Source organism: Bos taurus, chromosome 29 (assembly GCF_002263795.3).
Source record: "Bos taurus isolate L1 Dominette 01449 registration number 42190680 breed Hereford chromosome 29, ARS-UCD2.0, whole genome shotgun sequence".
Classification (NCBI taxonomy): domain Eukaryota; kingdom Metazoa; phylum Chordata; class Mammalia; order Artiodactyla; family Bovidae; genus Bos; species Bos taurus.
In genome coordinates, this window is record NC_037356.1 from 8445116 (window position 1) to 8460393 (window position 15278).

Below are 15278 nucleotides of genomic sequence, written 5' to 3' on the forward strand. Positions count from 1 at the left end.
TAAAAGAAAATAAGAGGGAGTCTCTAATAATTCCCCTTTTCATGCTCACAAGTCCTCCTCTGTCTGCCTTTGCGATGCCTTAAGTGGCCCATGACAATTTTTAAGAATCTATTCACCTTCGATAGCAAAGTATTTCATCTTCTACCAAATGAAGATAAGAGCACAGTTCAGTTCAGTTCAGTTCAGTTGCTCAGTCGTGTCCAACTCTTTGCGACCCCATAAATCGCAGCACGCCAGGCCTCCCTGTCCATCACCAACTCCCGGAGTTCACTCAGACTCATGTCCATCAAGTCAGTGATGCCATCCAGCCATCTCATCCTCTGTCGTCCCATTCTCCTCCTGCCCCCAATCCCTCCCAGCATCAGAGTCTTTCCCAATGAGTCAACTCTTCGCATGAGGTGGCTAAAGTACTGGAGTTTCAGCATTAAGAGCACAAGATGGCCCAAATGTTATACTGGGCACCAAAAGCACATTCCTCAATGTGATTTAAAGAATCAGAGTAAGAATACAGAGAAAAATAGCATCCCTAATTCTGGTACTCATAAGAAACCATCCAACAAAGGAATCTACTAGCTCAGGAGATCAGTTGATAACAGATCTACTTACTCTTTTGTTTACCTTCCCTTGAGAAAACAAGCTCATTTGGTTGGCTTAAACAACTTGGGTCTCAAAGTTAAGGGAAAGAAAGAAGAAGAATAGGTATTATTAATATGTTCACCAACTTAGAAGATAAGGGTCATTCTCTCTCATCTTTGCCATTTTCTAGAATATTTGCTCCCAATCTCCATCCATTCAGTAACTATTCATTAAGCACATATTATATTCTAAACACTGGATACTAGGGATGTCAGTGAACAAGCAATAATTCTTGCTGTTAAGCAGCTTATATACAGTGTGGGGAAAATGAAGCAAACAAATAAGAAAATTTCTAAATTTTAAAATTTAATTTACTTATAAGAGCCATGAGAAAGAAAAGAGTACAAGTTAGAGAGGTGAGGGGAAGCTGCTTTAACTATAACAGTAAAGACTCTCTTAGGATGTAACAAGGCTGCTGCTGCTGCTGCTAAGTTGCTTCAGTCGTGTCCAACTCTGTCCGACCCCATAGACGGCAGCCCACCAGGCTCCCCTGTCCCTGGGATTCTCCAGGCAAGAACACTGGAGTGGGTTGCCATTTCCTTCTCCAATGCATAAAAGTGAAAAGTGAAAGTGAAGTTGCTCAGTCGTGTCTGACTCCTAGCAAGCCCATGGACTGCCGCTTAACAGGCTCCTCTGCCCATGGGATTTTCCAGGCAAGAGTACTGGAGCAGGTTGCCATTGCCTTCTCCAAACAATAGGTTAAGAAGCATATAAGAAGAAGGTTGCTAGCCAAGAATATTTTAGGGAAATAGATTTCCAAGACTCCACCCCTGTCCCCCAAAAGTGCTACAGCTATAAAGGACTGCTGCTGCTAAGTCGATTCAGTCGTGTCCGACTCTGTGCGATCCCATAGATGGCAGCCCACCAGGCTCCACCATCCCTGGGATTCTCCAGGCAAGAACACTGGAGCGGGTTGCCATTTCCTTCTCCAAGGCACGAAAGTGAAAAGTCAAAGTGAAGTCACTCAGTCATGTCCAACTCTTCTCGACGCCATGGACAGCAGCCTACCAGGCTCCTCCGCCCATGGGATTTTCCAGGCAGGAGTACTGGAGTAGGGTGCCATTGCCTTCTCCAATAAAGGACTAACAAGCATCAAATACTCTATAGACAAAAGCAATCCAGTGTAAAGAATAAGAAGAGCAGATCAGGTCAGAGAGATACCAGCTTTGTGAGGTGTTTGTATTGTACACGGCTGCAGTGAGAAGTGAGAAGGGAAGGTTTTTCTGAATTTTAAACAGATCAAGAAGCTCTAATTTGGACCAAGAGTATAAGATGAAGAAAAGAGTTAAAATGCCTGTTTCTGGCCTGAGCAACTAGATGGATGGTTGATGTCTTTTGATGCAAAAGGAAGGCTTAGGGGAGCAATTTGAAAGAGTATTTATAATTGCTTTTTGAATTTAATACTTTCAGTTTACTTTTTTTTCAAGTTCATCTATCAAATTTCTCCAACTAGTTTACAATCCACTTTGTATTTCTTTTGTATCCTCACGTGCCTAGCATAGCTGATACATAATAAATACCTGCTGAATCTAATTAAATTGAAGTAGCCTTACAAGAAAACATATGAGTCAACATTTTCAAACCGTATGTTTGAAAAATCAAATACAGATGTTTTAATCAAAGACACTGCATGTTTAAAATTAAAAAACAAGTGCTAGAGACAAGCCTGTAGATATATGTTTACCAGTTTAAAATGTATGCATTGTTGAATGCTTGATGGCATAAAGGAAATTGCAGAAAGAAGGTTTCAAAAGACTTACATAGAAAGATTGGTAAATGTCATAAATTATATTTAAACTAAACAGAAATGAACCACACTTGACATCACACCCTAAATAATTGTTAGCAGCAAATTATAAGTTTTGAAAAACTGGAATCCTCAGTCATCGTCACAACCAACTAAATAAAAGGAACTCATGTAAATGCTAACTTTTATGTGTTTTCTTTTAAATCAAACTGTGGCAAAGTTGAATCCTAGCAGCTGGTGTTCTTGTGGGTAATTGGTTCTGGCATATTACCTTCACAAAAACACTTCCATCATCTTATAGACATATCTTGGGCAAAAGCCAGAGAATATATTTAATTCTTTTTTGTGTATCTCCTCTACATTTTGCCCTTTAACAACTAATTCTCTATCAACTCTAAAAATCTGGGGGAAAAAACTATACAATTTTTAAAATTTTACATTTTTCTTTCCAAAATTTGCTAACATAGAACTTAAAGACTTTCACCTGGGCATTAATTAAACTGTATTAAACTGTAAGACTTCATAATTTTTAAAACTGCTAGTTAAAGTATAATTTATGACATTTATAGCTAAGGCTACAATCACATAGGTTTAATAACTGAGAATTATCCAGGCTTACTTACGGATATTATGAATAATAAGAATAGCCCAAGTGAATGAATCAGTTCAGTTCAGTCGCTCAGTCGTGTCCGACTCTTTGCGACCCCATGAATCGCAGCACACCAGGCCTCCCTGTCCATCACCAACTCCCGGAGTTCACTCAGACTCACGTCCATCAAGTCAGTGATGCCATCTAGCCATCTCATCCTCAGTCGTCCCCTTCTCCTCCTGCCCCCAATCCCTCCCAGCATCAGATTCTTTTCCAATGAGTCAACTCTTCGCATCAGGTGGCCAAAGTACTGGAGTTTCAGCTTTAGCATCATTCCTTCCAAAGAAATCCCAGGGCTGATCTCCTTCAGAATGGACTGGTTGGATCTCCTTGCAGTCCAAGGGACTCTCAAGAGTCTTCTCCAACACCACAGTTCAAAAACATCAATTCTTCGGCACTCAGCCTTCTTCACAGTCCAACTCTCACATCCATACATGACCACTGGAAAAACCATAGCCTTGATTAGACGGACCTTTGTTGGCAAAGTAATGTCTCTGCTTTTGAATATGCTATCTAGGTTGGTCATAACTTTCCTTCCAAGGAGTAAGTGTCTTTTAATTTCATGGCTACAATCACCATCTGTAGTGATCTTGGAGCCCAGAAAAATCAAGTCTGCCACTGTTTCCCCATCTATTTCCCATCAACTGATGGGACCAGATGCCATGATCTTCGTTTTCTGAATGCTGAGCTTTAAGCCAACTTTTTCACTCTCCACTTTCACTTTCATCAAGAGGCTTTTGAGTTCCTCTTCACTTTCTGCCATAAGGGTGGTGTCATCTGCATATCTGAGTGAATGAATATCTTCTCATAAAAGCAAAAGCATCAATAGAGATGTCCCTTATTTAGAATATATAGTTCTTCACCCACTCCCTACGACACCTAACATAACGCAGTTCACAAAAACAACTAGCAAGATTTATATTTACAACTACACAGTTTAAACACTGTACTGTTTTCTGCTTTGAGACAACTATCAATGTTAAAAAACAGGGATGAGGTTTTATATCTCTCTCTCCCCTAGTAAAGTATAAGGTCCTCAGAATCAGGAACTATACCTTGTTTATTTGGGTAACCCCAATTTTACCAATTATGTCTAACAGAGTAGAAACTCAACAAATGTTTCTTATTCTTTTTTTTTCCCCTAAATTTTGGCCTCAACTTAGCAATCCTTGGAAAGGCAAGAACTTTGTCGTATGATCACCAGAGACACGTCTCAAAGATAAAGCTACCTCCAATTTCTTGCCTTTCTTCGATATTCAGGTCCCATGCAATTCATAAAACCTTCTTGGGGACTTTCCTGGGGGTCCAGTGGCTAGGACTCCAGGCTCCCCATACAGGGTGCTCGGGTTCAATCCCTAGTTGGGGAACTAGATCTCACGTGCAGCAACAAAGACCTACTGCAGCCAAATAAATAACATGAAATGTCGCTGTTCAGTTGCTCAGTCACGTCCGACTCTTTACGACCCCATGGACTGCAGCATGCCAAGCCTCCCTGTCCTTCACCATCTCCTGGAGCTTGCTCAAATGCATGTCCATTGAGTCGGTGATGCCATCCAACCATCTTGTCCTCTGTCATTCCCTTCTCCTCCTGCCTTCAATCTTTCTAGTATGAGTGTCTTTTCTAATGAGTTGGCTCTTCACATCAGGTGGTCAAAGTATTGGAGCTTCAGTTTCAGCATCAGTCCTTCCAATGAATACTCAGGGTTGATTTCCTTTACAATTGACTGGTTGGATCTCCTTGCAGTCCAAGGGACTCTCAAGAGTCTTCTCCAACACCACAGTTCAAAAGCATCAATTCTTTGGCACTCAGCTTTCTATATGCTCCAACTCTCACATCCACACATGATACTGGAAAAATTATAGCTTTGACTAGATGGACCTTTGTAAGCAAAGTAATGTCTCTGCTTTTTAATATGCTGTCTAGGTTGGTCATAGCTTTTCTTCCAAGGAACAAATGTCTTTTAATTTTGTGGCTGCAGTCACCATCTGCAGTGATTTTGGAGCCCAAGAAAATAAAGTCTGTCACTGTTTCCATTGTTTCCCCATCTATTTGCCATGAAGTGATAGGACTGGATGTCATGATCTTAGTTTTTTTGAATGTTGAGTTTTAAGCCAGCTTTTTTCACTCTCTTCTTTCACCTTCAAGAGGTTAGTTATTATTCACTTTTTGCCATAAGGATGGTGTTGTCTGCATATTTGAGGTTATTGATATTTCTCTCAGCAATCTTGATTCCAGCTTGTGCTTCATCCTGCCTGGCATTTCACGTGGTATACTCTGCATATAAGTTAATTAAGCAGGGTGCAATATATAGCCTTGACATACTCCTTTCCCAATTTGGAACCAGTCTGTTGTTCCATGTCTGGTCCTAATTCCTTCTTGACCTGTTTACAGGTTTGTCAGAAGACAGGTAAGGTGGTCTGGTATTCCCATCTCCAAGAATTTTCCACAATATGTTGTGATCTACACAGTCAAAGGCTTTAGTATAGTCAATGAAGAAGAAGTAGATCTTTTTCTGGGATTCTCTTGCTTTTTCTATGATCCAACTGATATTGATAATTTGACCTCTGGCTCTTCTGCCTTTTCTAAATCCAGCTTGAATATCTGGGAGTTCTCAGTTCACATACTACTAAAGTCTAAGTTGGAGAATTTTGAGCATTACTTTGTTAGCATGTGAAATGAGTGCAATTGTGTGTTAGTCTGAATATTCTTTGGCATAGCCCTTCTTTGGGATTGGAATGAAAACTGACCTTTTCCAGTCCTGTAGCCACTGCTGAGTTTTCCAAATTTGCTAGCATATTGAGTACAGCATTTTCACAGCATCATCTTTTAGAGTTTGAAATAGCTCAGCTGGAATTCCATCACCTCCACTAGCTTTGTTCATAGTGATGCTTCATAAGGCCCACTTGACTTCACACTCCAAGATGTCTGGCTCTAGGTGAGTTATCACATCATCATGGCTATCTGTGGTTACCAAGACCCAGGGAATGGAGCAGGGACCTCCACAAGAGATTCAGCCAGACCTGCCTTTGAATGTATGAGTGTCTCCTGCAGAGGACAGGTCAGCAGTGACCTGCTACAGAGACAGGAGCTCTGGCTGCCTCAGACGTGGGAGGCGAGGTGTGGCATACGTCCTCTTGGCGAAGGTCACTATTAGCTCCACTATAGAGCTGCCAGGCAGACTACCCACAGACTATAAATGTTAAAAAACAATAATAAAACTTTCTCATTTCCCCAGCACAAAGCTAACTCCCTTTCCTAAAGTTCTTAAAACTGTACTGTCTAACCACGTATTTGACTATGAATAAACTATCATTTTAATTATTTTTTTACAGTAAATGTTTTATTTTGTATTGGGGTCTAGCAATTAACAAACAATGTTGTGATAGTTTCAGGTGAACAGGGAAGGGATTCAGCCACAAATATACATGTATCCATTCTCCCCCAAACTCCTCTCCCATCCAGGCTGCCACATAGCATTGGGCAGAGTTCCATGTGTTATACAGCAGGCCCTTGTTGTTTATCCATTTTAAATAGAGCAATACATTAACATTTTAAATCCAGATCTAGATAAACCTTATTGCCTCAACTAAACTACTTTGAAGAACAGAATAATGACTTATGTATTTTTTGGTATTTGTTTAGTCACTATATCGTGTCTGCCTCTTTTGCAATCCCATGGACTATAGTCCTCCAGGCTCTTCTGTTCATGGAATGTCCTAGGCAAGAATACTGGAATGGGTTGCCATTTCCTTCTCCAAAGGATCTTCCTGACCCAGGGATCGAACCTGTATCTCCTGCATTGGCAGGCAGATTCTTTACCACTGAACTACCAGGGAAGACCATAATGACTTACACTTGTGTCCAAATACACAGGACAGTGCTTTGCCCAATAAATGTTCATTGATAAAAATAAAGACAAAGATGATAAAGATAATATGAAGCCAGTTTTCCATATTTTTCTCAGATATTCATTCAGAGGCATGGCAATGCCTTTGAAATTTTCTGACCAAAATAATTAAGGAGTGGATAACTGTCGCAGCCAAAACTAACAATTATTACTAACCAAATTATAACTAACATTATTACTAACCAAATAGTAATTTACTGTCACCCAACATTTTAGTGGGTATATGTGTATATGTACAAAACCAACTGAATGTAATGAGAATATAACCAAAAATTAGGTGAAAAGGTATGATTACGCTCTCCAAAGAATGATTACTTAATACTATGAGCTACCAAAACTATATGCCATAGTAACAAAAGATGTCACAAAACAATATGCCCCCAATTTTTTATTGGGTATATAATGTATAATGTGAATATGCATCTATGTGTATTTATGTAGGGACATTGGAGGAAAGGGAAGGGGATAAAATAATAAACACTAAAATGTTAGCAATTACTACATGGTAAAACTACAGATAACTTTTACTTTCTTCTTCATGTTTTTCTCTACTTTCTAATTCAGAAACACATACCTAAATACAATAAATAACTTTCTTAAAAGCTCCCAACATTTAGAAATTTTGCCATTGGTGTTAAAATCAGCCAACAATCTCAACTCAGTCTAGTGAGCAATATAATAGAGTTCTAGAATTTAGTTATTTCTTAAGGATAAATTCAGGCTCTGAAAATATTTCTTACCTATTCCACACTAATCACCCTCTTACTTAAATAATAGTTACACAGCAATAGTATAAATAAAAGGCTCTATTTAGAGGAAGGGGAGATTAAAGAAGATGAAAATAACTAAGACTATCATTAGTATCCCAAATATTTCATGTACAAATTTCTTTGAACACAGTCAAAAATCCATGTGTGAGGCTTTGATCTCATTAAATGTTTAAATTACAGAACTTGGATGACAAAAGATAAAAGACGGATCTATATTCTGCATTTTTTGAAAAGCTTTTCTAATACTGAAATTTATTAATCTGGAAATAAAATGTACAAATCTATTTAACAGACAAATGTTACTCCCCACACACACAAAGTTTCACATTTAGAAAGAACTAGAGGTTCAAAGGTTTATTCTAGATTGTAAATGCTATCAAAACAACACAGTACAGCCACTCTGGAAAACAGTTTATCAGTTCCTTTAAAAACTAACCATTTAGGTACCATACAACCTGGCAACTGTATTTCAGGGCATTTATCCCAGAGAAATAAAAACTCCTGTTCACACAAAAAGTTGCATGTGAATATTTCTAGCATCTTTATTTGTAATAGCCAAAAACTGGAAGCAAGCCAGATGTTCTTCAATAGGTGAACAGTTAAATAAACTAGTACATCCATACTATGGTATACTTACTCGGCAATAAAAAGGAACGAACTACTGATATGCCCAACAACTTGAATCAATCTCCAGAGAATTATGGAGTGAAAACAGCTAATGACAAAAAATATGTACTATATAATTCTATTTATAAAACATTCTTGAAATGACTATAAAAACTAAAGAATTATAGAGGTAAAGAATAAATTAGTGGTTGCCAGAAGTTGGGCAATAGGAGGGAAAGGTCAGAGGTAAGTACTGGGTTGACCAAAAAGTTTGTTAAGGTTTTTCTGTAACATTTTAGGAAAAACTCAAACTTTTTAGCCAACCCAATAAATGTAGCTACAAAACGGCAACATGAAGAAAATGTTCTCTATCTTGACTATAATAAATATCAATGTAAATATCCTACTTTTGATCTACTATAGTTTTGTAAGATACTACTATTAAGGGAAACTGTGTAGAGAGTACATGAGATCTATTATTTCTTACAACTGCGTAGGAATCGATGATTATTTCAAAATAAAAAGCTTTATCTTAAAAAACCAGAGTAGTTTTAGGGCATCTTCCAACATTGATTATATCAATCAAAGTCAAATATCTTATCTCTAGGAATTTCCAGTTAAACCAGGCAACACATAAAGTTTGTGGAAATTTACTTAGAATTTAAGAAAAGTGTATAAATACATATAGTATTTGGGTATTCAAGTATGACCATGTGGTCATATAAAAAAGCTTGTGCACAACTAAAAGGAAAACAAATGGATTAAAACTCAAATCCATTCTGGGGATGCAGTTGTAATATTTTTAAGTTTTTTACAAAATAAGAAAGGAAAGCAGCACCTAGAATAGTTTAGTGCTACTATTATGGTTTCCATAGCACCCTATAATTCATTTTTCAATTCTTTTCAAACATTATTATTTCTACTGTGACTTTTCCACTAGAGAGCAAACTCCATAAATACAAGGACTGTCTTCATCTTGCCTTCTAGCACATAGCACAGTAACTTACACAGAGCAAAAATCAAATATTTTAAAACTGAAATAAGTTGCTAAATACAACCCTGAACTACAGTCTCCTCTGTTACAGAACTCAAAAATTTATCCTTAGGTAAACAAATAATTATTTATCTTTCCTTAGTTGAATTTTTCACTGTTGCCTATAATTTCTGTGAAACAAGTTTAAAAGCTTTTAACACACATATGTTTTTAAAATATGAGCTTGACAATGAAAATCATATACCCTGAGTATATATCTACAGCAAAGAGTATTAAGACAACATTAATTTCAATTCTGAAAACTTAAGAAATTTTTTAGAAGCCTAGACTATCACATTATTAAATATATTCAGTATATTCAAAAATAGAATCAATGCTATTTTGAAATCCAGGAAAACTATACATCATAAACACTTATCCTTAAATCATTTTTTCCATAAGAAGTTAGCAATAGAAGCAGAATATGAAATGAAATTAAAGATACATAGAGAGAGGATACAGATATAGATATGCACACTACCAAAGATGAAGACCTAAGTGTAAAAGAAAAAAGAATCATGAAGAACACAGGGCAGTGAATCTATTTCCTCCTGAAATAAGTACAAGTTAGTCATATAATGTAACAGGAATAAACCAGAGAGCATCAAAGCTATTTTAAACATTTAAGTCTATCCTTTAAAACAAAGACAGACAACATTATCAAAATCAAGTACGTTTCCTTTTTTTAAGGGAATTTTATTCAAAGAACAAAAGAAGGTTTAAAAAAATGCATGGAAAAACCTCAAATGCAAAAAAAAAAAAAAAAGATTTACTTACCAAGTTGGCCATATAAATTGTGAGCAGCCCTCTCCTGCAAATAATTTTAAGAAGACAGAGAGTGAGACTAAGCACAAATTTGACTTAATAATCACTTCATCATTTTTTTTAGATATCTACCAACTCATTTCTCAGGAGTGGTGGGAAAGGGGTAGATTATGCAGAACTAAGTTTTTAGTACTGTAACAGTTAATTGTATAAATCAATTCTACAAGTCATTCTGTTTGGCAGTCATTAAATATTCTGTTTAGTGCTCATTAATTAGAATTCTTTAAAATTACTATTGCCTGGGACTTCCCCTGGTAGTCTACTGGTAGAATGCACCTTCCAATACAGGCAATGTGGGTTCGATCCCTGGTCAGGGAACTAATATCCCACATGCTGCAGGGCAACTAAGCCCACGGACCATAACTACTGAGCCCATACGCCACAACTGCTAAGACCACACACCATAGCTCAAGAGCCCACACGCTGCAACAAAAGAGAAGCCTGCACGCTGCAACTAGAGAAGGCCCACATGCCACAACAAAAACCCAGCACAGCCAAAATCTTCTAAAGAATTAAAAAAATAAAGTCAAAGCTCTAACATTTCTTAAAAAAAAAAAATTACTATTGACTAGTAATTGCTAATTAGACTTATTGTAAAGATCATATATCTAACAAAATTAATACAGTGTTCAATACATGTCAATTACATCTCAATTTTTAAAATTACTGACACTTTATTATTTATTAATAGGAAGAGAGGTACAATTTGCTATTAGTCTATCTTTATGTTAGAGAATTCTAAGCTTAATGAAGAATCCTAGCAAATTCATCTTGCCAAGAAGTCAAGGCCATAACAATTCTAACTAAATGCAAATTGATTTTAAAAAATCAGATCTTCTATCATTTTACACATAATGCAACTGTTTATTAGACATTGTTACAAATCATACTAAATCACCTTGTTTTAATTTCATTGCTAAGTGAAAAGTCAGGTACTAAGTGAACTCTTTAACACCAAAGGACAAACAAAAGCTCTGTGAACACCTGCTTTACAGAAAAACTATATATTTACTAAATGCATATTCACTCTTACTTAATGAGAATTCACCTAGAAACTCAAAGATAAGGACAATGTTATGCCCTTATAATTTTAACTTATACTGCACATGAGACCATAAATGACGCACATCCCTCTAATAAAGAGGTCTTTAATATTTAAAGCGTTAAAGGGCAGGGCTCAAATAAACTCTGAAAATCATAGAAATATATCTGAGTTTCAAGAATGAACATTTTTAGTACTCAAAGAAACAATTACTTTGTAACATAAAAAGTAAGAATATCAAATCACTTTCATTTAAATATCATGCTAGATCTTGATATTAACATCATCAATCAATCTTCTTGATGTCAGATTCAGTCATACAAAACCTTGATTGTTCATCACTTAAAATGGCTTAACAGGATTTTCAATTTACTAAAGCCGTATGGAGGCAGTATGATGTAACTGAATAATGCTGAAGTGAAGTTAAGAAATCAAGGTTCCAGTTAACTTTCGCTGGTACTCTGCTGCTGCTGCTGCTAAGTCGCTTCAGTCGTGTCTGACTCTGTGCGACCCCATAGACAGCAGCCCACCAGGCTCCGCCGTCCCTGGGATTCTCCAGGCAAGAACACTGGAGTGGATTGCCATTTCCTTTTCCAATGCATGAAGTAAAAATTGAAAGGAAAGTCGCTCAGTCGTGTCCGACTCTTAGCAATCCCATGGACTGCAGCCTACCAGTCTCCTCCGTCCGTGGGATTTTCCAGGCAAGAGTACTGGAGTGGGGTGCCATTGCCTTCTCCGTGGTACTCTAGTTTTGTCATTAAAATGAGGAAATTAGTTATCTAACATATTTTTAATATAAAAACTATTTAAAGAAAAAAACTTACATTTATCACTAATATATAAAACACAACATTGGGTCCATCCTGGTTGAAAGGGAGAGGCGCCCTAGGCATACTGGGCCATGCCCCCAGCAATGTCCCTCTTCAGCAGGTCCTAATATACCTTAGCAGAACAACAGAATTCCACTGCTCCTCTAAAAATGAATTTCAAAATCAGTGGTACGATGATCTGTAAGGTCCCTTTTAAGTCTTCTTTTCTATGATTTATACATACCAATTGAAATTGTTCTTACTAATCCTTACCAATCTTTAGTTCCTATCAAATTCTAAATCAAAGATGTTTCAATAGTACTTACTTTAAATAAATCATATCAAGAAAAATCAGGGTAACATCATCATCTAAGAGTCACACATACATGGAAAAGCTAAATGCTTCTCAAGGATTTATCTGTTCTTTTCAATTCCTGGTTACGTATGAACAAAAAAATAGTATTCTTCATTACAAAACCAAAGTAAAAATATTTCTGTAATTTCAGTGGTAGTGCCCAAAAATACATTTCACTATGAAGAGAAATTAAAAGACACTTGCTCCTTGGAAGAAAAGCTATGACAAACCTAGACAATGTATTAAAAAGCAGAGACATTACTTTGCCAACAAAGGTCCATCTAGTGAAAGCTATGGTTTTTCCAGCAGTCGTGTATGGATGTGAAGTTGGACCATATAGAAGGCTAAGCGCCAAAGAACTGATGCTTTTGAGCTGTGGTGGAGAAAACTCTTGACAGTCCCTTGGACTGCAAGGAGATCCAACCAGTTAACCCTAAAGGAAATCAGTCCTGAATGTTCATTGGAAGGACTGATGCTAAAGCTGAAACTCCAGTACTCTGGCCACCTGATGTGAAGAGCTGATTCATTAGAAAAGACCCTCATGCTGGGAAGGATTGAAGGCAGGAGGAGAAGGGGATGACAGAGGATGAGATGGTTGGATGGCATCACCGATGAGATGGACATGAGTTTGAGCAAGCTCCGGGAGATGGTGAAGGACCGGGAAGCCTGACGTGCTGCAGTCCATGGGGTCGCAAAGAGTCAGACACGACTGAGTGACTGAACAACACCAACAGTGCAGTGAACTAATACATGATGCTATCTTCAAAAGCATTTGTTCCACTAACTTCATTCTGTCTCTGATAATAACAGTAACCCAACTCTAGAATCATCACTAGCTTCCATCTGTAACTGTTTATCTTTACTGAGCAAAGATGATCTTGTTTAACCATTACATTTTCACAGACCTGCAATAGTACCTGGCATCTAACAGACACTAAACAAATGGTAGAATTACTAAGCAAAGTGTCACTAGGAATCCAGTCTTACAAGAAGGAATACATTATAGACATACACTGTAGAAATAATCACGAAAGATAGCCTAGACAGAGGGACGACTGACTAAAGACACTAATTTATTAGCAAGCAAAAGCATGATCCACTTGTATAAAATTTAATAATTTACACAGTATAATTAATATTTTGAAATCAGATTTTATCCTCTCAGTAGTTATACAGAGTATAAAGCAGACACTATCGTCCTCACTCTATTAAAAACCAAGAATCAGAGAAGTGGTTTATTTAAAAATATGAAGGTGGCAAAAAGCAATTTCTTCTGACTCAAGTTTCATATTCTTTCCAAGGTACTGCTTCTACAGTAGAAAATCTTTACTAAGTTATCTTTCAATTCTAAAATTCACTGATTTGTTTAATATGGTATCCTAGCAGGCTTTTGTACATCGAGGATAAACAAAGCCTTGACACAGTCTGCTGCTGCTGCTGCTGCTGCTAAGTCGCTTTAGTTGTGTCCGACTCTGTGCGACCCCACAGACGGCAGCCCACCAGGCTCCCCCGTCCCTGGGATTCTCCAGGCAAGAACACTGGAGTGGGTTGCCATTTCCTTCACCAATGCATGAAAGTGACAAGTGAAAGTGAAGTTGCTCAGTCATGTCCAACCATCAGTAAAAAGCCAAGGATGTATTGCTATTAGAGTACTTGAAACTATCACGGTCTCAAGCTTCAATGTGTTGTTATTCAGTTCCTCAGTCTTGTCCGACACTTTGCAACCCATAAACTGTAGCCAACCAGGCTCCTCTGTCCATGAGATAGATTTCCCAGGCGACGATACTGTATCGTTTGCCATTTCCTTCTCCAGGGGATCTTCCTGATCCAGGGATCCAACCTACATCTCCTGCACTGGCAGGCAGATTATTTACCCACTGAGCCACCTGGGAAGCCCCAAGTTTCAATTTACCATTTCCAAATAATGAGGACGATCACCTCCTCCTCAGCTTTATCTGAATTCCAACCCAAAACTAACAGCCTCAAGAATGAGAAGATGGTATTTTATTTGGCAGGTTAGAATATCAGAACAGTAATTTATTTTATCACTTCTCCAGAGATGGTCACTTCGTCCAATATTACAGGAAACAGGTAAGTTGATTAAATACCATTTTATTATTTAACACTTGACTGTATCTAGCCTAAGTCTGACGACAAACAAGTACTCCCTTCCTAGTGAGTAAATTCTCTCTGGAAACCAAGTTACACATTAAAACACTGCTACAACATTGATGGGGAAGGGGGGAGATGTCAATTAGAAAAAAAGTGGGCCTAGAGGAAGGGCTGGGGCCAAGGAGGACAATAACTTTTTAAACTTCACAGGAGGCTCTGATACACAAATACTTCCATTCTTCTAATCTAATCACTAGATTAGAAGACTGGTGAAACTCAGTGAATAAGCAACCTAAAGTTAGTCAAGTATTTCTTTCAACCACAGATAAGCTCTTTTTTTGGATGGGGAAAGGAGGTGAATCTTTTAAACTTCCATTAAAAATGTAAGTGGTGTGTACATCAAGGGGTACTATCTAAAAAAGTATTAAGAACCACTGTTGTAAGAACTGTGCAATCAGAGTATCACTATTCCTTATGGGGAAATATTAAAATAATTACATTTTCTTAACATCTCAGTAGAATAAAAGGTATCCTCACATTCTACTGAAATTTCAAGGATTATCTTCTAATGACATTATTTTGTCTAATTAGATGGACAATAATGCTTTTTATTTTCTGAAAACTTTAGTGTAAATATTCGTTAAGTTAACTTTCTCAAACTTCTGAATGACACTGTATGTAACACATTTCATAACTCAGGTCACTAGGGAATACAGTAGGTATTAGGTATTAGTAGTGTAACTTCTAAATATTTATATATACATATAAAATATGTCTGTGTTCAGT

At 37.3% G+C, this 15278-nt stretch overlaps 1 protein-coding gene across 2 annotated transcripts in view; it reads right to left on the reverse strand.

Annotated features, from left to right (window-relative positions):
- TMEM135 (transmembrane protein 135) overlaps nt 1-15278 on the reverse strand; it is a 303343-nt gene that overhangs the window by 208261 nt on the left and 79804 nt on the right. For both annotated transcript variants that reach the window (XM_024987169.2, NM_001035348.1), the window contains 1 exon segment: nt 10127-10160. In XM_024987169.2, the coding sequence (XP_024842937.1) occupies nt 10127-10160 (34 nt within the window).